Genomic DNA, 27,737 nt, shown 5'->3' on the forward strand with positions numbered 1-27,737 from the left:
TGTAAAATATGATTTCAAGTTAGATATTGAAATTATTTTTCAAAAAGGCAATTTTAGAAGTTAGCTTGAATTATTTTTCTCATTTTTATAAATAAAAAAATAAAAAAATTGGATGATGATTTTAGATTAAATTTATTTTTCTCATTTTTATAAAAAATAAATAAATAAAAAAATTGGATGATGATTTTAGATTAAATTTTAAAATCTTATCTTCAAATAACAATTTTATTTAACTTATTTTAACTCTTCTATCTTAAGGATAAATAATTTAAAAATTCATAAAATATGTAAAAAAAAAAAAAAAAAAAAAAAAACTGGCTTTGACTCACTAAATAAAATAAAAAAAAGTAAAAAATCTCAATTTTACAAATCACTTTTATCTTCATTCATTTTAAAATATTTTAAAATATAGGTATATTTTAAAAAATCTAATTATTTTCTAGAATACATTTTTTCTATAAAAATTGGGTTTTTTAAATTAATTTTCTTTTTCCTTTTTTATGAACATTTCCATCCATCTCGATATTTCCTTCCATGCCCATCAAATAATTTATACTGTAAAATCCAAAAGAGGCACCTACGGAATTGATCTTCCACAGCAGTCGCATAATAAGATATTACAATGAAGCTGCCAAACCAAAAACACTACCTTGTCTATCTATCCATCTCAAAGCTCTAACCCAAAGAAGGAAAAATGATACATAAGAAAGAACATGAATTGCAGTACTCGGATCTTCTTCTTTTTACCCACTACCAAAAGAACAATTTGTCGAAAAATTTCATTCATGTTTTGTGTAACCCACTTCAAACAGAGAACACCATCCACCAGAGCAGAAGTCCTGGAAGAGAAAAGTAATACCAAAGTTAAACTAAGAGTTATGAGGATCATGGTGATTTGTGAGGCTGTGACAAGAAGTCTCTAAACATAAAATCAGCACAGCGACAGTAACTACTTCTACTTCTATTTATTCTACTGCTAAACCCAGAACTTAAAAGTTATAACCCAGATAGGCCGGGGTAATTGTTCGGTTTTCTATGCTTTCTTACCAAGCAAGACCAAAAAGAAAAATGGGGAATCAAATGTTTTTAACATGAGATTATTTGTTACCTAACACAGTTGTTTTTTTGTTGCAGACAGCTGGAAATGTGAATGGTAATAGTGGCAAGCAAGTAAGGCCAGTAGAATTTTGAGTTTGGGATCAGTATAATTCACTTTCTGCCAAATGTTTGTCATTTCAAAATGGCATTTGAGAGAATTTTGATTTTCAGAACTGTAGGGAAGAATGAACATCTTGCAGATGCGGTCAACAATGGGGATATGGAAGGCCCACCACCCCAGAAAATCTTGGGCAAAAGAAGACTTTGGGGAAAAAGGTTAAGAGCATGACATAAAAAGTGAGAAAAGGCAAAGCCATTGATGTACCTGCAATACTCATCTTGGTTTGAATTTTGGGTCCCCATGTTCCACTCCAAGCATACCCTAATCATATCAAGTATCAAAAACCAGAGATATGAATCCAAAACTTTCTTTTAAGAAGAAAGAAGTATGCTATGCATGCCTGCATCACACTCTTTAGCTAAAACCATGTTGGACAAAAACAGTCTGAGTTAGAAGCTAACCTCGTCCAAAGCAGTTGGTGGTGGTGTTCACCCCATTCTGACAAATACAAGCAAATGACTCATCCAAACCAGTGAAGCCACACAAGCCCCCACTTGCTTCACAATCCTTGCAAGCATCAGAATCTGAGCTATTATATTGCAAAGAAATCCCAAATTTCCATTTCATTGGGTCCCCCTCATCATCGCCAAGCCCATATATCGATGCATAGGATGAGCATTGTAGCTTTGGAAGATCCAGCCCATAACCAGACCCAACCCCATCCAGGGAGTTGTAAACACAACAAGTAGAAGTCGGTGCATTGGGGTCCAAGCCAATCCCAGTCACCCCTTTGCAAGAATAGAGCCCTCTGCATGCATGAGAACCTGAACCTGTATCACATAAATCTTCATTTAGATCAAACACTGGAGAGGTTGTGGAGCAACCAAGCAAGACAAATACATCATCCGCCATTATAGTGAATGGGCTGGCCCTGTCCAAGCTAAAGCTTCCAGAGTTCTGCATAGAAGTGCAAGTTGACATAAGAGGGTCATTGACAATGATAGTGCTGCTGGAGTAGTCAATTGAAGCAACCGTGTAAATGCCAGTGAGAGTAGAGAATTGAAGTGTCCCAGAGCTACATTTTACGTATCTAGCAAAGTCGGGGTGGCCGCAACCAAATCCAGTGCCAAATGGGAACTTGACAGTGATATTGCCACATACATCACTACATGTTCCATTGGGTGGCATCGCTCGGACAATGTCGGAGCGGGAATGGACTAGAGGGAGAGAGAAGAAAATGAGGATGAGAGGCCATGGAGTTGAGGAAGATGACATTGGTGAAGGTTTTGGGATGAGATGGTGTTTGAGGGACACAAATAGGAAGTACAATAATGCAGGACAACTAGCAATTGAAATTTGAAAAGGTGTTCTTTTCGGTGGAGGTGATTTACTTTCAACACTGGGCCCTTTCTTTTCTGTGTCTTTCCTAAAAAGTAGAGCCTATATGTCTGATAGGTTCTAGCTGAAAGGCAATATGATTTTTCATTACTTCGAAAAGAAAAGGAAAATTAGGATTTCAAGGTCTTGTTTGGTTGCAGTGCTTGCCTAGATGGCCCAAACACCAATCTCAACCAGTAGGAAAAGAACAGTCTTCTATCCCTATAGCAGTTTTACTTGGTTGATTACTATTTTTAGTTTACCATCTAATAGTCTAAGTGTTTCTGTTAACTAATAACTAACAGTCATAAAAACCTAATTCAACACAAAAACAAAAAGGTGTTAACTTTCTAACAGCCTGCTAAATTCTTCTGAACAAATAAACATTACAAAATGCTTCTAATCATAACGAACTTAAACTCGTGTTAGTGAAATATTTTGGAGAAGTAATTTAGATAATCCAAGTGAAAAGAACGATAATTTTGCTAACAAAAAAAAAACCAAAAGAAAAATGAAAAAAGAAATTCACATGTGTTGCATTTGGACACATGTATTTGGATTGGGACCCTAAATTTGAAATCCAAGGATTTGAGACTCTGTTGTTCACAGATCAACTTTCCCTCTTTGGTGTATACTTTTTGAAAACCTATACATTTTAATTTTTATCTCACTCTCTTCATCATTAGGCTTTGTCCCAAAATGCAAAAACTATCAAGCATCCACATAGCACATCAATAAAGAAGGAAATTCAAACAATCAAATTTTGATTGAAAAGAAAAATAAATAAAACCCAATAGTAAACTCGGTAATCAAACAAATGGATTTAGGTCTGACAAACTTTCAACTTCAGAATCAAACTAGGGACCCTGATAAAAATTTAATCAAACTAAAAACAAGTACAAAAACTGTAACAATTAGATAGGCTTAAGGTCAAGGTCTGAATGCAGTAAAGACCACCTGGTTTTCAATCATAAAGGAAAGATCTTGCCCATGGAAAAAGAAACCCATTTACATTCAAATACCTTTGTGAGAATACAATTGGGTTATATCGACATTTATGTTTAATAATGATCAGTAGAATATATCCTTGGGAATACAGTCCTAAGGACATAAAGAAAAATGCTCATCAACTAATGCAGGGTACATCATAGACCAATTCTAACTGGACTAAATAAAATGAAATCAAACAGAAATCCAAATCTTCAACTGCTAACAAGTCCACCTGATTTTCAATCTTCTTTAACATTGGGCAAACAATTACTCTGATTTCACATTTAATAAGGATCCTGACACATCCAATAATTCAGTAGAAGAGCAAATTGGAACGTAATTGAACACCAAGAAAATTTTCCTTTCAATTGCATTATAATGGTTACGTACAAACCCTTGATGCATAAAATGTGCTAAGATTTGACTTTCCAGTTTTTTATGCAAGTTTCAACATCTAATCCCAATTGAAGCAGCATAAAACGTATAAATAAGGTTGGAAGCTCGAAAGCATCTAAGAATCACTTGTTCAACACATGATGATTACACATGCTTTCATTTTCCCAAAGAACCTCATTCTCACCTCCATTTTGAGGTTCCAGGCAAGCATTAATCTTTGTATTGTCACTGAAAGCCTTGTAACCAAAATAGAATCAGCAGTTTCAGAGCTCCTGACAACCCAGTTCAATCCTTGAAAGCAATAAGTGTTTCCATTTTCCTGAAGTTCCCGTTTCCCAATTTCCATTTTGAATTGTCCTCCAGCAGGCACCAAGCTCTATAGCATAAAGGTGAGTCCTAGTGAACAAACAATCAGCAGCTTGTGAAGTTATCACATATACCAATTTTGAAAAGCAACTATTGTTGTTTCCATCTTCTCAACTTCCATTTCACGCATCCAGAGTTGTAAGCATAAGCTCCAGTGCACAAAACAAGCATCAAGCAATTGCAATCTTATGCATTCAGACCAGCCCAATTCTTGAAAGCAATAAGCGCTTCCATTTTCCTGAAGTTTCTCTTCCTCACCTTTGCCACTTTGAGCTTCTTATGCACCTCCATGAATGCTTGCTTGTACCTCCACTTATCTACAAAGATCTTCATCTCCTGAGATTTCTCCACAACCTGCATCACGGCATCGAAAAAGCCCCCTTTAACTAGAGCATACAGGAATGCATCAACCAAGTTGTGATCAAATTTGACCCCCTTCTCTCCATCAATTGAAATCCTTCTCTTGACCTCATTCCACAGCATTAAAACACTAAAATATTTCTCTGCACTTGCATATCCATTAATAAGGGACAAATAGGTTTGATCATTTGGTTCAAACTGTAGAAAGATCATCCTTCTGAAAGTCCTCCTTGCATCTTCTAATCGCCCAACCTTACAAAAGGCATGAATAATTGAATTCCAGTCATGGGTACCCACTTCAACTCGCGGGTCCTCAACAATCTCATCTAAGAAGGCAGCCATTAATTCAGGCCGGTGATTCTCTGTTAAACCTGTCATCATCGTGAGATAACTCCCCTTCATATCAGGTACTCTTGCTTCCCTCATGTCTCTAAACAAAGAAAATGCCGACTGAAAATCTTGGCTTGACATTGATGCTTCAATCAAAGCATCATAACTGCCAGCATCCAACTGAAGGCCCAAACTGCTGATTTCCGTGACCAATTGAGCAGCTTCAGCAGTTCGATGCTCTTTGCAGAAGGCCTTCAGTATTGACACATAGACCCCAAGCCCAACAGAAACTCCCTGAACATTCATTTCATCAAGAATACTATGTGCCTTATCTAAGAATCCAAGACTAACACAAGCACTAATAATACCATATCCAATAGATCTATCAACCGCAATTGATGAGGGCTCCAACTTTTGAGTTTCAATTATCAAACTTGCTAAATCCTTAATACTGCCATTTTGCAAAAACCCTTTTACCACTTCACAATAAGTTTCTTCGCTAAAGTTTGGACCTTGTTCATCGTCTTCTCTCAAACTCCGAAAAATGGTCCTGGACACATATTCCAAATTGCCAGACTTGACATATGCATTAATCAGATAACTGTAAATTACCTTTTTGCTTGAAAAACCAAACCCACGCATCAAACCTTCTAACTCAACTATCTTTTCTTCAAGACCCTTCAATGCATACAAATAAGCAAGAAACCCAAAACTTGATTCATCAGGCTGGATACCCAAAACCGACATCATCTCCACAACCTTCTCAGCCTCGCTCACAGATTCAAGATCCTGACTGCACCCCTCCAACGCCACATTGCAGGCATCCAAGTCAGGTTTCATAGATTCCAACTTCTCATCAATTGCAATCCTACAAGTCTCATTAAAAACACGTAAAAACGCAACAAAGCTACGATTCCTTCGCGTAATCTCAACAATAACACCACCCCACATAGAGAAAGGCATGAAATACCTATTCTTGAACATACAATTGATCAAAGCAAAAGCAGGAGCAGCGGTATTAGCAGAATTCATGGAACCCAAAAGGGTTCGAACAGTCCCAAAATCCAACAAACTGGGGTTTTTCTCCAGCAAAAATACAGCAGAAGCAAAAGCCCTCTTGAGATTATAGAGGTCATGGAGAGAAGCCAGGTGGGCAATGAGGGAGTTGGCGAGGGACTTACTTGGGAAGGTGGAATTGGTAGTGAGAGCCTTGAAAGACTTCCAAGCTTCATCAGTGTTGTTGGTAGAGAGGGATGTGTGGAGTGCGGATTCTAGGTCCTCTGGGGCAGGGCTCTGGAGGGGTTTAGGAGATGTTGGGTGTGGTGACCGTGGTGCTGAAGGGATTGGTTTGAGAGAAAAAAGTGATGGTTGGAGGAAGGAGTAGAGGGTTGGGAATTCGGATTCGGATGTGGAGGAGAAGCGCCTCTGTGGAGCAAACCTCACTGCCACGGCCCTTCTCCACATTCTGCATCTTCCGCTCTGCAATACCACCCGAACCGTCGCCGTTTTTGATAGGTATGCCGCCGTCGCCGATTTTGAAGGTATGCTTCAGGGCAATGCTATTTGCAATTGTGCAGAGGGATATATTTCTTATTGTCTTTGTTTTTATTCGTATCTATTTTATTTGGCATTATTAAGAAAAATAATAATTAAAATTAGTAACTATTTACTTACTCTAACTCTAAGGGAGCGGTCACTAACCAAAACTAGAAATGAAAATATGATAGCCTGGTCATGAATAAGAGGGAAATTAATTTTAGTTAAAATGTGATTTTATATTTTAACTTGTTATAGAAATTTTGAAGGAAAATATAATAAAAAGAAAATTAATAATAAATAATATTTGGTTTTTTAAAAAATTAAAGGAAAATACTAAAATATATATATATATATATATATAATAAAAGAAAATAAAAAATAAATTTAAAATTAATAAATCATTTTTATACGTTTTTTAAGCTTATTTTATTTACTTTATTTTTGTTATATAAAAAATTAAAAATTCCTTAAAATTTTGGAAAACCAATTTGAGAGGTTGTTGGGCTCAACGTTTGAAAAAGCGGGTGCGTTTAACATCGTTCGAATCAGACAGAGGTTGACTCAAAGATTTGAGGAATCGGGGATGGATGCAGAAGAGAGAAAGAAGAATTCATCGGAGGTGACAGTGGAAGAGTGGAGTGGGTCGTCTTCATCGAAGCTCTCTAGAACTGCAACCATCACTTCGCTGTCCATCCGGAGGTTCGTCGCCTTCTTCTCCACTGTTCTCCATTTTCGATTCTCTTTCTCTTTCTCTCTCCATAAGCCAAACACTTATCCTTCTTTTTCTTCTGTTTTCGCACCTCGCAGATCTGGCAGTCGGTTCAGCCATGTCTGGAGGCGGATTCTCCAGGCATTTGTACCGGAGGCAAGTGCTCTAACCTTTTTTTTTGGCGCGCGTTTAGGATTTTGGATCGACTTGATTGAGTACTTGGATTTCTTGAAGTTAGGGCATTGTTCAGAAAATGATTTTCTTGCTTTGGGAAGCGAATAGTTTCATTAGGTTGCTGCCTTAGAAATGTCGAGCAGAGAGCGAGGTTTTGAAGTTAAAGAGAGATTTTTTCTTTTGGCAATTAGTTGGATTCATTGGAAGTGACATATGGAAATTGGCGCATTAATGAATCCTCCCCATGGATTATGGGCTTGTTTGGTGACATTTTGAATTCTTCCCTTTTTTTGAGGCTCGGTGTGGATCAGGGAGAGTGTGAGGAAAAGGATGAAGGAAAGAAGGGGGCGCGGGGGGGAGAGGGAATAGAATTACGGCCAAGGAAATTTGTTCATGGTACATAAGTGGGCACAGCATCTCTACGGAGAATAAGCCAAGAAAATTGTTCTCTATTTTTGAGTTAAATTTTGTTCTAAAAAACAATTAAGAACTGTTTTTGAGAACCCTTATGAAAAATTATTTTATGACAACGCCTTTTGAACATGTTGCCAATCAGTCTAGTTTGAGGAAAAAAAATCTCATTGCGATTCGTCTCCAATTTATTCATTTGGTATATGGAGGATGAAGGATTTGAAAATGTTCAAATTTATAAATTGTTTTCACTATGCTTCTTTTTCCCTTTTGCTTTTCGTAGCAAACAAAAGAAGAGAATTTAAAATTCATTCATATTTGTGCTATTTTCCTAGTACTTTCTGAGATGTAAATGGAACATAAAATTTCTGTTCTTTTTTGTAAATAGATCTGTAGGTTTTTTATGGCCCTTATATTCATATATATATATATATATATATATATATATATATATATATATATATATATATATATATATATTTTCCAAAAAAGATGTACATGCCAAAACATTTTTGATCATTAAACCCAACACATGTTGTCCATGTAAATGCAGGGTTTTCCTAGCAGTGTAACTCCAGATTATGCTCCTTTTCAATTATGGGATTCATTGCAGGTAAAAATTGTAACATTATTCATGAGCAGACATACATTTAAGGTTCTTTTATCAACGAGATCTTGACAACACAGATTTCTGTAGGGCCTCTCAACTTATATACGTACCATGCTTTCGACCCAAGTAAGATTCATCTCTTCCATGGTTATTTTTTAGAACATTGAAGATCCATCCATGTTTCTGAACTATTATGCACTTAAATCTCTCTTAGGCTCTCCTAAGCGCCATTGGGGTCGGTGAGAAATCAGCAACTGTCATTGGAGCCACGTTTCAGGTAAACTTTATGCATGCTAGAAGCTCTCCAAATCTCAAGTAGTTTGGAGACAGCTTTCTTAAGTTTACTTGAGATAATTTACTTATGGCTACAACTTACATTAACAATAGGTTCTTAATACTGAAACTGTGGCAGTGGTTTTTGAGGGACCTAACTGGAATGCTTGGAGGAATTTTATTCACTTTTTACCAGGTAGACTGTTCTTTGCTGTTGTAATGACTATTAGAAAATATTTGTCTTTATTTACTTATGGATGTTGGGTTTTTGGCTGTAAATGTTATTGTGGCACACTTTCTTAGAAATTCAAAATATGTTTAAATGACTTTATTCATGATTTGATGATAACGTATGCAAATCTTTACTGTTCAGGGCTCAAACCTGGACAGCAATGCTAAAATGTGGCGATTGGTTGCAGATCTGATGAATGATCTTGGTATGCACTCATTTTTTCTTATTTTAGATTTGACTTTTAAAACAAGTGATTAATTTGAATCATCATTTGGATGATTAAATTGGTAACCCTTTAGGGAGTTGTGAGCTACAAAAGGAGATTTTCTATTTGGAAATTGTTTACATGAGGCCTAATGTTTTTTTTTTTTTTTTCTGTTTTCTAATTTCCTTTGTTTTTTGTAAGGTAAACTACTTGAAGCTAATAACTTATGCATGCCTGCATATCTTGCCCTTTAGAACTGGAAACTTTGTCCTCTTGGTCATCTGGATACTAATATTTATTTTTGTAGTAATTGTGGATGTGGGATATATGTTTGATAATGTGTTATAATGATATTTTCATTTTAATTTTTTCATCATGAATGCTGATTCTCAAGTCTCAACTACCAATACCTAAAGTGCAAATTCTTATAAAAAGAAGTATGCTAAGTATGTTAAGCCTTCTGGCAAAAATTATTCGCCTTTGCTGATGGTTATTTCCTTTTTCTCTTGCTTTTTCAACTAGACCAATTGTATGCACCTGCAGTTTTGTTTCTTGTTCGTAGTGATGTAGGACAACCCTAGGATGGTTGCCTACACTCAAGGGTAGGTGGGCTAGGGTTTTATTTTTAGGGTGTAAGGAGAGGAACAAGGAATAAACTTTATGGTAGAGAAAATTATAAGATAAAAAATAGAGAGAAAGAAGAAACAATGAAGAAAAGATGGAAAACCTTAGAGTCTCACTAAGGCCTTCTAGGAGTCTCACCTAGAAGAAAATCAATGGAGTCTCACCATTGAGGGTTGCAACCTTGCAATGAAAAAAAGTATAATATTATTCATCAAAATTCATTCCTTTGATTTACATTGATTAGCCTATTTATAGGCTTCTCTAAGAAATCCAAAGTCTACTAGGACTCTAATAACCTATTCTACTAGGACTCTAATAACCTATCATGACTCAAATTCTAATTATATTATAACTCAACTAGCTAATCCTAATTAGACTCCAACAAATACCAATCCCTATTCAATTCTAATTAATATTAATCCTACTTAAAGTTTACTTAGGTCTTCCCTTTCTTCTTTGAATAAACTTTAAAAGGCTTTCCCCCATCACGTAGTCTCTCCCATGTCTGTTTTCTCATTTGGCCTGGATTTTCCCTTTATTTTCTCTCTTTGTTTCACGTGGTTAAGGAGAGCATTGTTTATGTTTGGAGCTGCTAAATGCCAATTTAGCTACTAGTTTGTTATGCAATGACCCCTAATGCTGGATTGGTATTCATCAAGCTGTAATAAAGTGATTGGAGCTAGGCTTTTGCTTCTCCAAATAATTAACTCTATGATACTGTATGTTACCTAGTAAAAGGATCACCATATCAGTGTACAGTATTGTATTCCCCTTGAACTTGGAAATTAATTTCATTTAAATATGGTTGCCATATAGTTGGTTATAATTTTGTTATCCATTTCATTCTCTATGTCTTAAAATGATGTGAGAGGCTTCTGTGTTGGTTGCAGGGATGTTAATGGATCTTGTTTCTCCTTTGTTCCCTTCAGCATTTGTGTTCATAGTTTGCTTAGGGAGCCTATCAAGATCGTTCAGTAAGTTTTTGTATACTCCAATTCATTGTTACAAAATGAAAAGCTGTTAAGATCTATTGGGAACTGCTACTTTCTGACTTTTATTGCCCTAACTCACACCATCTACAAGGAAATATATTTGATTAAACTCTGTGTATTTTGGTGAACATGACAAGGTTAATATGCTAATACTGTTTGTGATCTCAACATTTGTTTAGTCTTATTGTCAGTGGAATTGAAAATACTTCTGCTGAATAAGAATAATGCACATTGTGTTGATATTTCTCATCAAAAATCTAATTTTACACTCTTCAAAATTAGCTGGTGTTGCAAGTGGAGCAACTAGAGCTGCATTGACACAACATTTTGCTCTTCAAAATAATGCTGCAGATATATCTGCCAAGGTGTGAGTATAAGCATTCTGGGCTGGATGGAAACTATACAAACTTATGATTAAGTAACTAGTTTCAACCATCAACTTGTTTTATACTTTGACAGGAAGGAAGTCAAGAGACAGTAGCAACAATGGTTGGCATGGCTTTTGGAATGCTTCTTGCTCGCATTACAATGGGACACTCTGTTGCTATTTGGTTCTCTTTCCTTTCTCTCACCATGTTTCATATGTATGGTAAGGTCTGCTTCAATTTCTGATGCTGGAATTTGTACTTCTTCACAACATATTTAAACTGAAAATTCATGGATGAAGGTGTTAACTTGTGAATATTACTGCAATTCATTTATAATTTTGTGTATGTGCTTATGAACACACTGTTGGTAGCCTAGATAGACCTTTCGGTTGTGGGTGGGGGTGGGATGCTGTGGTGGTGGGTGGGGTGTTTTTGAATAGGTCTACTTCTTAAAATTTTAAACAAATCAATTCAAAATCAGTGGGATTAATTTTAGTTAATCTAACACATTCAATCTTGTTGACACCAAGCAGTCAAAGTATATACCTTTTGAAAAAAAAAAAAAAAAAAACCCAAGCAGGAAAAGTATATATAGAGAACTCTTCAAATTATTAGGTGGTAGCTATGGGACAGTAAACCGTCTGAAACTAATCCTATAGAAGTCAAAGCTAGAGTACAAAAACATAGATGAAGTATCCACACCATCTAGTCCTGGATCACAACACCCAGTCCTTACTTGATGCTTGCACATTCATGCCATGCTGTGGAGAACTCCTTGTTTTTCTTTTAGTGGATGCTACACACTCTTTCTAGAATTCATCAGAAGCACAACTTGCAAGTTACACTCGGTGAATGTGAAGGGTAAGTTATAAGGGTTTTTTCAATCCATATGCAACAGAATGGTGGTATAAAATAAACTCCTTAAGCTTAATATTTATAAAATAACCCTCTTGTTAAGTGGCCTACAGTTTGCTTGGGCAAAAAGAGCGGAGGCCTAGATATTATAAACCTCTATGTTCTAAACAAGGCTCTTCTCAGCAAGTGGTGTTGGAGATTTACAACTAAGAGAAAGTCTATTTGAAAGCGAAATATTTCTTTAAAATTTGTCGAAGAAGGGGGATGGTGCTTGAGGGGAGTGAGAGATGGTTATGGGGGGTGGGTGTGTGGAGTGTGATTAGAAAAGAATGGGACCTCGTGAAGGGTAAAGTTCTGATGGGGGAAAGCCTTTTAAAGTTTATTCAAGGAAGAAAGGGAAGACCTAAGTAAACTTTAAGTAGGATTAATATAATTAGAATTTGAGTCATGATAGGTTATTAGAGTCCTAGTAGAATAGGTTATTAGAGTCCTAGTAGAATAGGTTATTAGAGTCCTAGTAGACTTTGGATTTCTTAGAGAAGCCTATAAATAGGCTAATCAATGTAAATCAAAGGAATGAATTTTGATGAATAATATTATACTTTTTTTCATTGCAAGGTTGCAACCCTCAATGGTGAGACTCCATTGATTTTCTTCTAGGTGAGACTCCTAGAAGGCCTTAGTGAGACTCTAAGGTTTTCCATCTTTTCTTCATTGTTTCTTCTTTCTCTCTATTTCTTATCTTATAATTTTCTCTCCCATAAAGTTTATTCTTTGTTCCTCTCCTTACACCCTAAAAATAAAACCCTAGCCCACCTACCCTTGAGTGTAGGCAACCATCCTAGGGTTGTCCTACATCAATTTTGGTATCAGAGCCAAAATTCTTGGCTTGAAGGCATATGCAATTAAGGAGCGGAGCAACTTATGCAAGCATGAGTTCCAAAAAAACTTCTAGCAATCAAGATGCCGATACAATACGCTTGGAGGAAATTTCAGCCACACAACAATCCCATCAAGATGCTATAATACAACTAAATAGCAAACTTGATGAGATCATGAAGTTATTAGAAAAGAGTCAAGAAAAACGACCAATTGAAGAGGAGATCGCAAGTCATCAATTTAGACAATCGCCAAATCGATCACGCGAAGAACAAGACAATTTTATGATGGGGAATCAAAGAAGGGCCAAACTTTTTGAGCTAGATGATGATGTGACAAAAAAGGTACGTCTTGAAGTTGCTGAATTTTATGGAAAACTAAATCCAACAGCTTTTCTTGATTGGATTATGTCAATGGAAGATTACTTTGATTGGTATGCAATGCCCGAAAATAGAAAAGTTCGTTTTGTGAAGGCAAAGTTGAAAGGAGCAGCACGTCTATGGTGGCATAATATCGAGAATCAAGCTCATAGAACTGGCCAACCGCCTATTGACACATGGGACGAGATGAAGTTGAAGATGAAGGAGCACTTTCTCCCAACTGATTATGAACAACTTATGTATACAAAATTGTTTTCCCTTAAACAAGGTACCAAGTCCGTTGAAGAATATACAGAAGAATTCCATGAATTGAGCATTCGAAATCAAGTGCGGGAAAGTGATGCTCAACTTGCAGCCTGCTACAAAGCTGGACTTCGAATGGAGATTCAACTTGAGATGATAGCTGCACACACTTATACCGTAGATGACGTTTATCAACTAGCCCTCAAAATAGAAGAAGGCCTCAAATTCCGGGTTTCCAGGCGTCCAAGTTCACAAATTGGGAGCACTTTCTCCAACAGGACAGCAAGCAAACCTTTAAGCACGTCAAACTTCAGAACTCCTAATCATGTGAATGGTGGGGGCAACACTCAAAAAACTTCGAATGTGGCTTATAAGAATGGTAATAAGGGTAAAAATTCAATGAGTAATGGAGATAGAAAAGTAGACGTGACTCCTTTATGCTTTAAGTGTGGTGGGCATGGTCATTATGCTGTTGTATGCCCAACCAAAAGTTTACACTTTTGTGTTGAAGAACCAGAATCTGAATTGGAAAGTTACCCAAAGGAAGAAGAGACCTACAATGAAGATGAAGTTAGTGAAGAATGTGACTACTATGATGGTATGACGGAAGGACATAGTCTTGTAGTACGACCTTTATTAACCGTTCCAAAAGTAAAAGGAGAAGAAGATTGGCGACGTACTAGCATTTTCCAAACACGTATTTCTTGCCAAGAGAGATTATGCACCATGATCATTGATGGAGGTAGCAGTTTGAACATAGCTTCACAAGAACTTGTTGAGAAGCTAAACCTTAAAACAGAGAGACATCCAAATCCATTCAGAGTAGCATGGGTTAATGACACCTCTATCCCGGTAAGTTTTCGTTGTTTAGTAACATTCCTTTTTGGTAAGGACTTTGAAGAGTCTGTATGGTGTGAGGTCTTACCCATTAAAGTAAGTCATATTTTACTTGGAAGACCTTGGCTCTTTGATAGAAAAGTTCAACATGACGGCTATGAAAATACATATGCTCTCATACACAACGGACGTAAGAAGATCCTTCGTCCAATGAAAGAAGTCCCTCCAATTAAGAAGTCGGATGAGAATGCACAACCAAAAAAGGTACTTACTATGTGTCAATTTGAAAATGAGAGCAAGGAAACTAAAGTTATTTTTGCTTTAATGGCTCGAAAAGTGGAAGAATTTAAAGAACAAGATAAGGAATATCCAGCAAACGCACGTAAAATCCTTGATGACTTTTCTGACTTGTGGCCTGCAGAGTTACCTAATGAACTCCCTCCTATGCGTGACATACAACATGCCATTGATTTGATTCCCAGTGCATCATTACCAAATTTACCAGCCTACAGAATGAATCCAACAGAGCATGCTGAATTGAAAAGGCAAGTTGATGAATTACTTACTAAAGGCTTTATTCGTGAAAGCCTAAGTCCTTGTGGAGTTCCTGCCCTACTAACATCAAAGAAGGATGGATCATGGCGGATGTGTGTGGATAGTCGTGCAACAAAATCACAATCAAGTATCGATTTCCAATTCCAAGACTTGATGACATGCTAGATATGATGGTTGGATCAGTAATCTTCTCAAAGATTGATCTAAGAAGTGGATATCATCAAATACGTATCAGACCAGGGGATGAATGGAAAACATCTTTCAAAACTAAGGATGGATTGTATGAGTGGTTAGTCATGCCGTTTGGACTAACCAATGCTCCAAGTACCTTCATGCGGATTATGACGCAGGTATTAAAACCTTTTATTGGACGGTTTGTTGTTGTCTATTTTGATGATATTCTTATCTATAGTCGATCTTGTGAAGATCATGAGAAACACTTGAAGCAAGTAATGCGCACTCTTAGGGCTGAAAAGTTTTACATTAATTTGAAAAAATATACTTTCATGAGCCCTAGTGTTGTATTTCTTGGCTTTGTTGTGTCTTCTAAGGGTGTTGAAACAGATCCGGAGAAGATCAAAGCTATTGTTGATTGGCCAGTACCAACAAATATCCATGAGGTGCGAAGCTTCCATGGAATGGCTATATTCTATCGACGATTTATTCGAAATTTCAGCTCTATTATGGCCCCAATTACTGAATGCATGAAACCTGGTTTATTTATTTGGACCAAGGCAGCCAACAAGGCATTTGAAGAAATCAAATCCAAGATGGTGAACCCTCCTATCCTACGCCTACCAGACTTTGAGAAAGTATTTGAGGTGGCCTGTGATGCTTCCCATGTGGGAATTGGAGCAGTCCTTAGCCAAGAGGGACATCCTGTGGCTTTCTTTAGTGAGAAGCTCAATGGGGCAAAGAAAAAATACTCCACATATGATCTTGAATTCTATGCAGTGGTGCAAGCAATTAGGCATTGGCAACATTATCTCAGTTACAAGGAATTTGTTTTGTATTCAGATCATGAAGCCTTGCGATATCTTAATTCTCAAAAGAAGCTTAACTCTCGACATGCAAAATGGAGTAGTTTTCTTCAATTGTTTACCTTTAATTTAAGGCATTGTGCAGGAATTGAAAATAAAGTAGCTGATGCCCTTAGCAGGAAGGCCCTTCTCTTAGTAAACATGTCAACCACTACAATTGGATTTGAAGAATTAAAGCATTGCTACGACAATGATGCTGATTTTGGAGATGTTTATTCCTCTCTTTTGAGTGGTTCAAAAGCAACATGTATTGATTTCCAGATCTTTGAAGGGTACTTGTTTTATAAAAATCGTTTATGCTTACCAAGGACTTCTCTACGTGATCATGTCATATGGGAACTTCATGGAGGCGAAATGGGTGGACATTTTGGACGAGATAAGACCATTGCTTTGGTGGAAGATCGCTTCTTTTGGCCTAGTTTAAAGAAGGATGTTTGGAAGGTTATCAAACAATGTCGAGCATGTCAAGTAGGAAAAGGTTCAAAGCAAAATACGGGGTTATATACGCCATTACCAGTTCCTTCCAAACCTTGGGAAGACTTGAGCATGGATTTTGTACTTGGATTACCAAGGACACAACGGGGCTTTGATTCTATATTTGTTGTGGTTGATAGATTTTCCAAAATGGCACATTTTATCCCATGTAAGAAGGCTTCGGATGCTTCTTATGTTGCTGCCTTATTCTTTAAAGAAGTAGTTCGATTGCATGGATTACCACAATCCATTGTTTCTGATCGCGATGTCAAGTTTATGAGCTATTTTTGGAAAACCTTGTGGGCCAAGCTAGGTACTCAATTAAAATTTTCAAGTTCTTTTCATCCTCAAACTGATGGATAAACAGAAGTTGTCAATCGCAGTCTTGGTAATCTGTTGAGATGCATTGTGAGAGATCTGTTGAGAAAGTGGGATAATGTCTTACCACAAGCCGAATTTGCTTTCAATAGCTCCACTAATCGTACTACTGGGTACTCACCTTTTGAAGTGGCATATGGGCTGAAACCTAAGCAACCTGTTGATCTTATACCATTACCTACTTCTGTCCGCACCAGCCAAGATGGTGATGCATTTGCACGTCATATACGAGATATACATGAAAAGGTACGAGAAAAAATCAAAATCAGCAATGAGAACTATAAAGAGGCAGCAGATGCACATCGAAGATATATTCAGTTTCAAGAAGGTGATCTAGTGATGGTTCGTTTACGACCAGAAAGATTTCATCCGGGCACATATCAAAAGCTTCAAGCTAAGAAAGCGGGTCCATTTCGGGTACTAAAGCGGTTGGGTGAGAATGCTTATTTGTTAGAGCTCCCTTCAAACTTGCATTTTAGTCCAATATTTAATGTGGAAGATTTACATATCTACCGTGGCCATCACAACGATGTAAGTGAAGAGTTGGATCTTCAATTACCACCTACTCTTAGCCCACGTCCTGAGATCGAGTATGTTCTTGATGATCAACTTGTGTCTACTCGACAAGGTGGATACCAAAAATTTTTGGTGAAATGGCGAGGCAAACCACATTCTGAGAATACATGGATTACGACAACGGATTTTCAGAAGATTAACCCCGATCTCTATGAATTGTATCAAGCATCTAACTCGTCGGAGCCGAGTTCTTTCAAGCCGGGGAGAATTGATGGGGGAAAGCCTTTTAAAGTTTATTCAAGGAAGAAAGGGAAGACCTAAGTAAACTTTAAGTAGGATTAATATAATTAGAATTTGAGTCATGATAGGTTATTAGAGTCCTAGTAGAATAGGTTATTAGAGTCCTAGTAGACTTTGGATTTCTTAGAGAAGCCTATAAATAGGCTAATCAATGTAAATCAAAGGAATGAATTTTGATGAATAATATTATACTTTCTTTCATTGCAAGGTTGCAACCCTCAATGGTGAGACTTCATTGATTTTCTTCTAGGTGAGACTCCTAGAAGGCCTTAGTGAGACTCTAAGGTTTTCCATCTTTTCTTCATTGTTTCTTCTTTCTCTCTATTTCTTATCTTATAATTTTCTCTACCATAAAGTTTATTCTTTGTTCCTCTCCTTACACCCTAAAAATAAAACCCTAACCCACCTACCCTTGAGTGTAGGCAACCATCCTAGGGTTGTCCTACATCAAGTTCGCTTCTCTCTTAGCAATGGAAGAAGGGTCAAGTTTTGGAAAGGTAGATGGTATGGTGACTCATTTTTGGAAGAATCTTTTTTGTTGTTGTTCTCTTTTGCCATAGACAAAGGTTCATGGGTTGCAGATGTATGGGAATAGAGTGGGGAAAGTGGCTGGTGGAGCCCTCAGTTTTTTAGGCAATTTCATGATTGGGAGCTTGAAGTAGTGACAAACTTTTTCCGGAAACTCCAAGCTTGCTTAGTTAGGAGAGAGGAGGGTGATAGTTTGGAGTGGAAGGAGTTCAAGGAAGAAGTGAGCCTTTCCCTACAAGCTGTGTTTGGAATTCCTTGGTTCCCACGAATATGAGTTTTTTTGCTTGGGAAGCATCATGGGGCAGAATTCTACGATTGAGCAATTTAAAAGGAGGAGATAGAGTATTCTGAATAGGTGCTACCTATGTAAAGAGAACAAGGAATCAACTAATCATTTGCTCTTCCATTGCCTTATAGCTAGTATTCTGTGGTAGTTGATTTTTTCTATGTTTGGTGTGGTTTTGGTGTTGCATTCCTCAGTAAGGGGAACTTTGTTAAGCTGGCCTGATTCTTTTGTGGGCAAGAAGTGGAAAAAAGATTGGAGGGCAACTCCAATGTGTCTGTTCCAGACGCTTTGGATGAAAAGAAACAGAAGGGCCTTTGAAGATTTGGAAAAAAGAGAACAAACGATTAAACTATCATTTATGAATACTTTTGTAGAATGAGTTAAATTGTATGTTGATGTTAATTCCATGTCCTTGATAGGCTTTGTAGATTGGATTATTTATAAGTAAGGAGTGGAGGAGAGAGGGTATTGTTTTTTGTTCCTTCCTCTTTCTTCTTGCCTGTTCTTCAGTGCCTTTTGTATACTTGGCATGTACTTTGCAATGCCTATAGTACGGGTGCTATACTTATTTCTATAAATATATTTATAGGCTTTCTTGTTGCCTATGAAAAAAATATATTTATAGAGGCTATAACTCTTTAAGAGAGTTCAAACCCAAATATGACACTTCAATAAATTGGTTGAATTTATAACATGGGTGAATCAACACTTGATTGATCTAGGTGGAATTTTCTCAGTTAACCAATCAAATCTCTATCTTGATTGATGAAGTGTAATTTCCTTCTTCATCCATTAAGCCGCCAAGTGGATGTCAAGTGCTAGTCTTCTACAATTGTAGCCCTAATAAACCAATTTTAGAATATACAAAAAACAATTTTGTTTTCCATGCACAAAAACTGGACCTCTAGATTACTTACCTTTCCTAAAGTGTGTTCAAGGACAGAATGACAGAGGTGTTTCAGTGTCCACATAGGCTGCATCCACTTTAAACTTTAAGTGGATGTATTTTGATGAATTAGGCATACTTAGGGGTCTCAAGTTACAACTTAATCTGGAATAGAATTGCCTACAATATTATTTGTGGGCAGAGTCCTAACAGTTTCCTATTTTGGCGATCTAAGACAAAACCCAATTTTGTATAAATTTGTCTGCAATCTTATAAGCATCTAATGTTGATTCTCATGTATGAACTTTGGAATTTTTAAAAGCTTAAGCACAGGACCTAAGGTGGAGATCCTTTAGATCTTCTTCTTTATACTTGAAGTTTTTCTTCTTTCTATTTTTAAAGAATTTCCTAAATTCTTTTGCAAACACTGCAAGTTCCTGATCACCAAGGGCAGAGGAAAAAATTGAATTTAGAAGTTATAAATTTGTAGAAAACACTGCCATGTTTTGCTTTTAGTGTTTAATCAATGCTCTAAACATGTTGAATGGTTTTTTAAATCAATTTCAATTTTTACTTGTACTTGATTTACATTATCAAACTAGCTTAAGTATGGGATCCACATACTTTTAACTTTCAGCTCTGAATTTGGTCATCAAAAAATGCCTAACTTGAAGTGTTATGATTTTTAATATGTTTTATTAGTTTTTCATTGTTTCACATAGTATCATTTTTAAAATTAATACTTGGTTTTCTTTTGTATTAAATATAGTTGTAAAGTACTTATTATTGGATGCAGCAAACTACAGGGCTGTTCGTTGCCTTATATTAACAACATTGAACAGTGAGAGAAGCTCAATTCTTATAGAGCATTTCATGGAGACTGGCCAAGGTGACCTACATGATCTTGCTCTTCTATAGCCTGCTGGTTTTTATAGGTCCAAAACTATTTGTGAATTAACATTCTTCACTTAACTATTCATAGAAACTGAAACGTCACTACCAGAAGACCAGGACTGAACATCGTTTGTCCACTTCATAAGGGGGTCAAATCATTTACTAGTTCTATGAAATGTTTTACTAGTTCTGGGGAAGAGGCTTGGTCTAATAATTCTTATCTGACAAAAAACTGCTTCCTAACCTTGAACATCTCAACTTTTGGAAGTACACATATTTGTCTACATTCAGGCTTCCACATGGAGGCAGCTCTTTAAGTTTATTGCTTTAGCCAAACATATATCCATAATCTTGGATCTTGAACCAGGATATATGTTTTTGAATGCTTACAATTCTACTTGTTTCCAGTTTTATCCCCACAAGAGGTCTCTAAGATGGAACATGTTCTACCTTTATGGGCCTCATCATGGAGCTTGAAGAATGCAAAGTCACTGCATACACGGATACATTTGGGCGTGAGGGTCTCCTCACTTGATAAGCTGGAAGTGTGAGTTTTCAAGTCCATTCAGCTTACACACTAAAGATCAGGGTTGCCTTAAGTGCAAGGTTTCCTCTCCCACCTGGAAACATGGTATTTTAAAAATGCTGATTTTTCAGTCTCTTTTCTGCAATAATGTTCTGGGGGAACCCTCTCAGAACCACCAAATTACTAGTTTCCATATCTCAAGGCCTCTTCAACTTGGTTCAAATCTTCTTACATCTGTGCAATACAAATGACTCTGAGCTGCTCCTTCTAACCATGGCATCTTAATGCATTTTATGATGCAGATAACTGACTATTGATTGATATTTGTCTTTGCAATGCAGGACAGACCTCTTACATTCTGCAGAATCTCATTATAAGAAAGGTTGAGCTCTAGATAGTATTTTTCATAGCAATGATTTTTTACCAAAAATTCTGGCTCAGTTTAATTATTGTTTTTCTTCTGGTCTTTTTAGCCAAGTATTTGCTGCTGGAAAGGAAGGGAATCATCAGTGTTATTATGCATAAAGATTCAACAGCTTCAGATGTATTGCAATCATTCATTCATGCCCTTGTGATGGCAAACCTAGTGGATAAAAGCATATATATACATTTGGAGAGTCGATCATGGATGGATAAACAATATGAAAATTTTCTTCTTAAGGTATTGTTTGGTGGATTTTCAACTTCAAATATGATGGTCAACTGCAGTATGCTACAAATATAATGTTCTAGAAGCTGCCAATATGATATAAATATCTGTATTCAGATGGTCGTGACTGCTCCCAAAGTAGTGTATTTTTGCCTAAAAAACCTAATAATTGATCCAAGCATGCTAACTCAACTTGAATTTGGTATATGGAAATAGGTTTTAGCTCCTACAGCTTGTCCAGTGGCCATCAACTGAACATAACATGATTTAGAATGGCAACTGCATTGCCCCTTCATACAGTTTTCTGGCAGCAGCGATTGGTCAGTGGACGAACTTAAGAGGATCTATAGAAAGAAAAATTAAACGTGCTAAAAAAAAGCCAAAACAAATTCTACTTGTTCCATTGAGAATTCAGAAGCATGAGCTTCTTATACTTGCTACTCTAAATGTTTATTCTGTTTCCATTTCAATTGACACTTTTTTTTTCTTGTTATTTTCCAGTTACAGTCATCAGGTTGGAAAACAGAACGGCTACTGTCACCATCAATTATTTGGAGGGCAAATTGGATATGCGGGTCTTCAGATGAAAAGATTGAGTAGGTAAATCTCTAGTTAACAGCATGGAATTGATCTAATTATCATGACTGGGAAAGGGTGAAATTGACAGACATTCCGCGTGGGAAGCTTTTGGTTGCTTGGTTACAAGATTAAAATTTATAGAAGCTTGTACCTCATTTCCAACAAGCAGTTCTTGCAAGAACTTGTATCAAATTTTTAGATGCTAAACTACGTTTTGAATATAGGATGGGGAGGTTCTCGGATTCTCCTTTGCTTGAACTGTAGAGCAAACAAAGAGCTTCTTTCCCCGTTTGTAATAAATGTAGAAATTTTCCTCTCACCTACTTCCCTGAGACAGGATTATCTACGAATTTGGTTCATTGACTTAACTTTGTTAGACATCAATTGTATGAGCTCATTGATCATGCAAAAGAGTCGAACAGGTTCCTATTCTGTGCAGGTCCGTTTGCGGAACAGTATATATGAGAAAGTTAGGTTATGTTTGGTTCTATGAAAATATCAAGGAAAAAAAATAAAGAAAATGATTTTTTTTATGTTTGATTGTATAATGAAAAATATTAAAGAAAAATAAATGTAATTTAAATTAGTTAGAAATTTTTATATTTTTAAATTATTCAATTTTTATATTAAAAAACTAAAATATTGAACTTTAATTTTTTTTTCCTTTTTTTGTTCTTTTTATATCAAATTTCAAGGGATCAAATGTAGCCTCAGATTAGGAAAATGGGGAGATTGAGAGTGGTTGGACATGCTTCTTCCAGAAACTCGTTTTATGGGTATGGAGCAAGCTAAGGTGCCCAAGAGCTCCATTTTCTTCTATATCTGCATAACTGTATATGCAGACGAGTTCTTGTCTACTTGTTGATGGCCATTGAGCATTAGATGAATAAATCCCTTAGCAGAAATGGGGTTTTGGAACCGGTTTGAAGAACCCTTTTGGGGGGTGATACCTACAATAATTTTAACAATAAATAATAAGGAAAAAATGCTGACATGAAGCGCATCTGGTGTAGTGGTATCATAGTACCCTCCCACGGTACTGACCAGGGTTCGATTCCCTGGATGCGCACTCTTTTTTCCATATTTTTTTTTTCTTTTCTTTTTAAAAGGGTCATTTGCACATTTCTCTCTGGAGTCTGGACTTCTTTCTATACATGGGAAACGAGACCGTTTCATCTGTTATAAAAATCACCTTCTCGTTTCTTTCATATGCTAACGGGCTCCAAACACAAATTCAGAGGATTCAAAGACGGCGGAGGCAGATGCAGCGAAGGCTATGTCGTACATGAAAGGAGACATGCTCACCAGAACGAGAAAGCTCGTTAAGGGCTTGGCCAAGGCCGAACCTTCCTGGCTGAAAGCCATGGAACGGTTTGTCTCTCTCTTTCTCTCCCTCTATCATTTACATTTTATTTATATTTGGCTGTTTCTAAATATTTGTTATTATTCAAATACTTTCGCCGGAAATTTTGAGCCATTAGATAAGTTTTCGGAGTCTGAACATGGGCTTTCTTTCTTTTGCCTTCTCACATTTATTTATCGCTGAAAGCATTTGGTGTGCATCGGGATACGTGTTATAATGCAACACCTTCTTTTCCTTGTTCATCCTTACGTGATTTTGGAATATAACGGAGAAATGGACTGTGTCTCCGGAAAGGTTGAAGTTTCTTGAGTTATTTTGTGGATGTAGAGCTTATGTTTCGTTGAAGCAAAATATCACATGGGTGTTATGCAATATGGATTCAATAGACTTGATCTCTATTAATTGTTGATGATCCAGTGCTTTTGCAAATTTTTTTGATTGATGTGTTATTGGTTGATGCAAGAATTAGGGGTTTTATCATCAACCCATTTTGTGTTTTTTCTTGGTTAATGTTCATGCCTGAAAAATTAACTAGTGGGAACTGCCTTCACATTCCAGTAAATATGGTTATCACAAATTGTCCTTTGAGGTTAATGCTTTTAGAAATATTGATATTGGGTGTTGAATAAATGGATTCAGGTAATATGAAGGTTTCACTTTTTTGTGTCAGGGTATATATGATCCGTGTGTGGTGCCCAAAAATAAGTCTTTTGGAAGCACTAGAGCCTACATGAGATGTGGGAATCAACCAAATTATATCTTTCCGAAGATGAGAGATGATAAGTTGTAGAATCTGTGATTGTTATGGTTTTGCCATAATTTTTGTTACTAATCATCCTTTAGACATTTCTGAAGTAAAATTGAGTCCTACACTGGTTCACACACACACATATATAATATGATAGTTGTGCTTTTCCTTACACTTGATTGTGTTGACCAGGGTTCCACCTCCAACATTTCCTCGACCTGATGGAAAAGTTAAGAAAATTAGTCTCCCCGAGGATGTTTATATTCGAAAGTTCTTTCTAAAGCATCCAGACTCTAAACATGAAGATGCTATCAAGTATTGCTCTATTTCTTAGAAAAAGTTATCTATTTGTCCTTTTTGCCATGCATTTTGTTTCTACCAAGTGATATTAGAATGATCGTAAAGAAAAAAATTCATGATATATGTCTTAAATTTGTCAAGTAACAAGGAGAGATTCTAAATTAATCTCCTTTTTTTTTTTTAAGTTTTTATTTTGAGTGTTTAGAATCTCAAAGTCTTCTTTATTAAAAATCTTTTATTATGATGATCTTTATAGGGGATAATGAAATTGACTTTAGGATCAAAAGCTTTGAGTCAAATGTTAACTTCATTTGTTTGTAATGATCTGGCAGGATGACCGCTTTTAACCCCCCTCCAGCTCGTGTATTTGGTTGTCGGGTGCTTGAGTTGAAGGAAGAGGGAGTCAGTGAGGAGGAGGCCATGGCTGTAGCCGATGTATGTATTTCATTTGACCGGGTTCCTGAGTCAATTTTTCTCAGGAACATAATAAGTTCGTCTTGTTTTTGTTCGTGTTTTCATCCTTCCTCAAAATTTAACCAGCCTTTTGCTTTGGTGTGTAGATGGAATATAGGGCAGAGAAAAAAGCCAAAAGGATGGCATATGCTCGACTGAAGCAAATTACTCGTCTTCAGGGGAAGAAACTTCCCCCTAACCCATATCCTAGTGCCATCAAGGAGATACAGGCTGAAGAGAGGAAATACGTTCGTGACCGTTTCTTCGATCCCAAGATACTCAAAATTGTGGAGAAGATGAAAGAGGAGAAGGCAGCTGTGATGCAGGACAGAATGAGAGGTGGTGGCTGGTAATCTCTTCGAAGTAGAATTCAGTTAGAGGATTGAACCATTTTTTGCCTTTGGAACCTGAGCCCCAATAATGTTTTTAGGGAAAGCCATTTTTGAAGGAAACCAACTATCAAATCTAGGCTCAGACCATATATTTTTGTTGGGCTCCTGATGAGGGAAACTGATTGCAGAGATGGGAGTGAACCTTATTTGATGGAAAGCAACACAAATGCCCTGACAAAAATTCTGTGCTAAGAAATTCTTGAGGTCTAAGTGCACAATTTGAATTTGCTTTTTCTTCTTTGAAAAGCTGAAGTTTATTATAAAGGAAAAGATTATTCCTTGCCATCATTTCTACACTCAAAAAAGACCACATATTAAATCTTCCAACCATAATATCTGGTCACTGTTCCCATCAACTTGCCCTTTCTTGTTGTATTTGATCAGTTCCTGAGATCCCATTTGCCCCATTTTGAAATTGGGACCTTAGAAGCTCTTCTAAAGGTTCAGCTACTCTATTTCTTCTCCTATCTCTAGTAGCCATTTTTTCCCCATACCTCAAGAATATATCTGCTAAGTCAACCAACCCAACCTCTCTCAACTTCTTCCCAACCTCCTCAAACATAAATACACCTTCCTCATTTGAATAACAATGCAGAAATCTGTTGTAGTCAAACCTGGGTACTTCCATTCCCCCATCCATCATTCTCTCCACATACTTACTGGCGTCTAATGACTTCCCCACCTTAATCAAACCCCCTACAAAAATACTATCAAAATTCACAAGTGGGTGTGGCCCTTTCCTCCCTTTCTTCCCTAAATGCCCTTGCAATAGCATAATATAGGTATGCATTGTAGGCTCACACCCCCTCCTTATCATCTCCCGAAACACTTGTGTAGCTTCACCTGCCTTTCTCAACCTCAGAAGCCCCTTAATCACTCCATGATACACAGCTATATCCGGCCTTTCAATACCTTCCGTAATCTTATTAGCCTCTCTAACTCTCCCTTTTGCCAGAAGCCCATAAATTAATGAGGACATTGTCTTATTATCAGGTTGAATCCCTCTCTTGAGCATTTCTTCAAACACCATATAGGCTTGCGAGACCTTGCCTCTTTTACACATCCAATCGATCACAAGACTGTAAGTAGAAAGAACCAACTCATCAAACCTTGTTGTTCTCACTGCCTGAAAAAGCTTCATTGCTTCATCAAACCTATTAATGTTGAAAAGGGTCTCCATCATCTTCTCCACCGCGTCAATGCCCGGCCGAAACCCTTCATCCACCATCAAATCCCAAACGTTTGCCGCCTCAATCAAATCGCCAACCTCACAAAAACCCTTAATCAAATACCCATACGTAACCCCACTTGGCGGAATCCAAGTTTTCAACTTCAAAACAATTTCTTTAGCTTCAACCGCAAGCTTACTCCTACACAGAACCTCAACCACCTTATTCAAAGTCTCCAAACTATAACCATATTCGTGGGCATTCATCAAATGAAAAAACTCCACGCACTTCTTCATCTCTCTGATCGAAGCCAACGTCTTCAAAGCAATCACAAACGTCTTATCATTGGCAAGACGACGCCGTCCCATCTCCTGCAGAACCTCCCAGAAAAGTTTGATGTTTCTGGATCGTCCAATCACGTCGACCATCTTGTTGAAAGTAACTGAATTGTGATGGAAACAGGGTTGGGTTTCGGTGAACTCGAAGAACTTGTAAACGGGTCGCCATGAAAGTGGGAATTTGTTGCAGACTTGGAGGAAGAACTCGTGGGTGAGGTGGAACTCGCAGGCCCGGAGATGGGTTTGGAGTCTGACTTCGGGTGAGTTCTGCTGTTGGTAGAGGACAGTGCAGACTCGGAGCAGGTGGTTTGGGTTAACTATAGAGGTGGGTTGGGGGAGTTGAGGGAGCGTGGTTAAAGGACGAACATTGAGTTGATTGAAGAGTGTTATGAGAAGTTTATGGGTTGTTCTTCTCATATTCATTTTGGTTCAAGATACCAGAGCAGGCAGTTTCATTGGGTAGGCCGGGGACACTGCCAACTGCATCAACTGCCTTTTTTCTATATTTTCCAGTATCCACCACCAAAGATCCACCAAGGTACAAACTTTTTTTCTTCTCTTAAAATGACCTAATCCACAAGGAAAATGCAAAAATATAGAATAAATACCATACCAAACTTGATATCTTCAGATTTGAAATGTGCTCGGGTTTAATATACAAAGAGAGATAGAGATCATACAATGAGATCCTCCAAAAAAAATATATCATTTTTTGATGCTTTAAGAATTAATATACAAAGAGATAGAGATCATACAATGAGATCCTCCAAAAAAAAAATGTCATTTTTTGATGTTTTAAGAAGATGAATTAAGTGATTAAATAGACGAAATAATTCATAAATTTGTAAATCTAATCATTCTCATATTTTTATTTGAAAAATAACTCATTTTTGATATAAATAATCTTTCTATCATTTCAAGTATTCATATGTAGTTTAAAATAAAAGATTATTTTTAAAAACCAGGACTTTTTTATTAAAATGAAGCTAAAAAAAGGGTTAAAATTTTAAAATCGGGTTTCTAAGGATCCTTTTAATCAAATAATCCTAAGAAG

The 27,737-nt window shown here is 36.9% G+C and overlaps 5 protein-coding genes and 1 non-coding gene across 8 annotated transcripts; 3 read left to right on the top strand and 3 right to left on the bottom strand.

The window, feature by feature from the left end:
* Nucleotides 1–558: 558 nt before the first annotated feature.
* On the bottom strand, nt 559–6,566 carry LOC100854391 (pentatricopeptide repeat-containing protein At1g69290). Of its 2 annotated transcripts, none has more exons than XM_059737243.1 (4): nt 4,107–6,566; nt 1,621–1,989; nt 1,424–1,480; nt 559–839 (listed from the first exon to the last, which is right to left on the bottom strand). In XM_059737243.1, the coding sequence occupies exon 1, from the start codon at nt 6,440–6,442 to the stop codon at nt 4,475–4,477; it is 1,968 nt and encodes a 655-aa protein (XP_059593226.1). In that variant the 5' UTR covers nt 6,443–6,566; the 3' UTR covers nt 559–839; nt 1,424–1,480; nt 1,621–1,989; nt 4,107–4,474. The 2 variants fall into 2 exon arrangements, with proteins under 2 accessions (XP_059593226.1, XP_010649711.2); XM_010651409.3 differs by having other exon boundaries at nt 1,621–2,116.
* LOC132252508 (wall-associated receptor kinase-like 8) lies at nt 805–2,434 on the bottom strand. Its single transcript, XM_003631149.4, has 3 exons — nt 1,621–2,434; nt 1,424–1,480; nt 805–839 (listed from the first exon to the last, which is right to left on the bottom strand). Exons 1-3 carry the CDS (start codon nt 2,432–2,434, stop codon nt 805–807), a joined length of 906 nt encoding a protein of 301 aa, XP_003631197.1.
* Nucleotides 6,567–6,981: 415 nt separating the features above from the next.
* On the top strand, nt 6,982–22,288 carry LOC100242289 (protein root UVB sensitive 3). 2 transcript variants are annotated; one of them, XM_002274153.5, is made up of 15 exons: nt 6,982–7,216; nt 7,325–7,382; nt 8,365–8,424; nt 8,509–8,547; nt 8,636–8,698; nt 8,834–8,890; nt 9,068–9,131; nt 10,646–10,729; nt 11,030–11,112; nt 11,207–11,336; nt 20,069–20,161; nt 20,575–20,713; nt 21,034–21,074; nt 21,166–21,353; nt 21,843–22,288. In XM_002274153.5, exons 1-15 carry the CDS (start codon nt 7,101–7,103, stop codon nt 21,939–21,941), a joined length of 1,314 nt encoding a protein of 437 aa, XP_002274189.1. In that variant the 5' UTR covers nt 6,982–7,100; the 3' UTR covers nt 21,942–22,288. The 2 variants fall into 2 exon arrangements, with proteins under 2 accessions (XP_002274189.1, XP_059593234.1); XM_059737251.1 differs by lacking the exon at nt 21,843–22,288 and having other exon boundaries at nt 6,988–7,216; nt 21,039–21,074; nt 21,166–21,279.
* A 630-nt stretch (nt 22,289–22,918) lies between these two features.
* On the top strand, nt 22,919–22,989 carry TRNAG-CCC (transfer RNA glycine (anticodon CCC)). Its single transcript has one exon. It is a non-coding gene; the product is annotated as a tRNA-Gly (tRNA).
* Nucleotides 22,990–23,038: 49 nt separating this feature from the next.
* On the top strand, nt 23,039–25,461 carry LOC100264579 (uncharacterized). Its single transcript, XM_002274186.4, has 4 exons — nt 23,039–23,291; nt 24,224–24,346; nt 24,664–24,766; nt 24,892–25,461. The coding sequence occupies exons 1-4, from the start codon at nt 23,197–23,199 to the stop codon at nt 25,135–25,137; spliced, it is 567 nt and encodes a 188-aa protein (XP_002274222.1). The 5' UTR covers nt 23,039–23,196; the 3' UTR covers nt 25,138–25,461.
* LOC100259407 (putative pentatricopeptide repeat-containing protein At1g26500) lies at nt 25,437–27,498 on the bottom strand. Its single transcript, XM_002274223.4, has one exon. It carries the CDS (start codon nt 27,104–27,106, stop codon nt 25,529–25,531), a length of 1,578 nt encoding a protein of 525 aa, XP_002274259.1. The 5' UTR covers nt 27,107–27,498; the 3' UTR covers nt 25,437–25,528.
* Nucleotides 27,499–27,737: the final 239 nt, after the last annotated feature.

This window comes from Vitis vinifera, chromosome 1 (genome assembly GCF_030704535.1).
Source record: "Vitis vinifera cultivar Pinot Noir 40024 chromosome 1, ASM3070453v1".
Lineage (NCBI taxonomy): Eukaryota > Viridiplantae > Streptophyta > Magnoliopsida > Vitales > Vitaceae > Vitis > Vitis vinifera.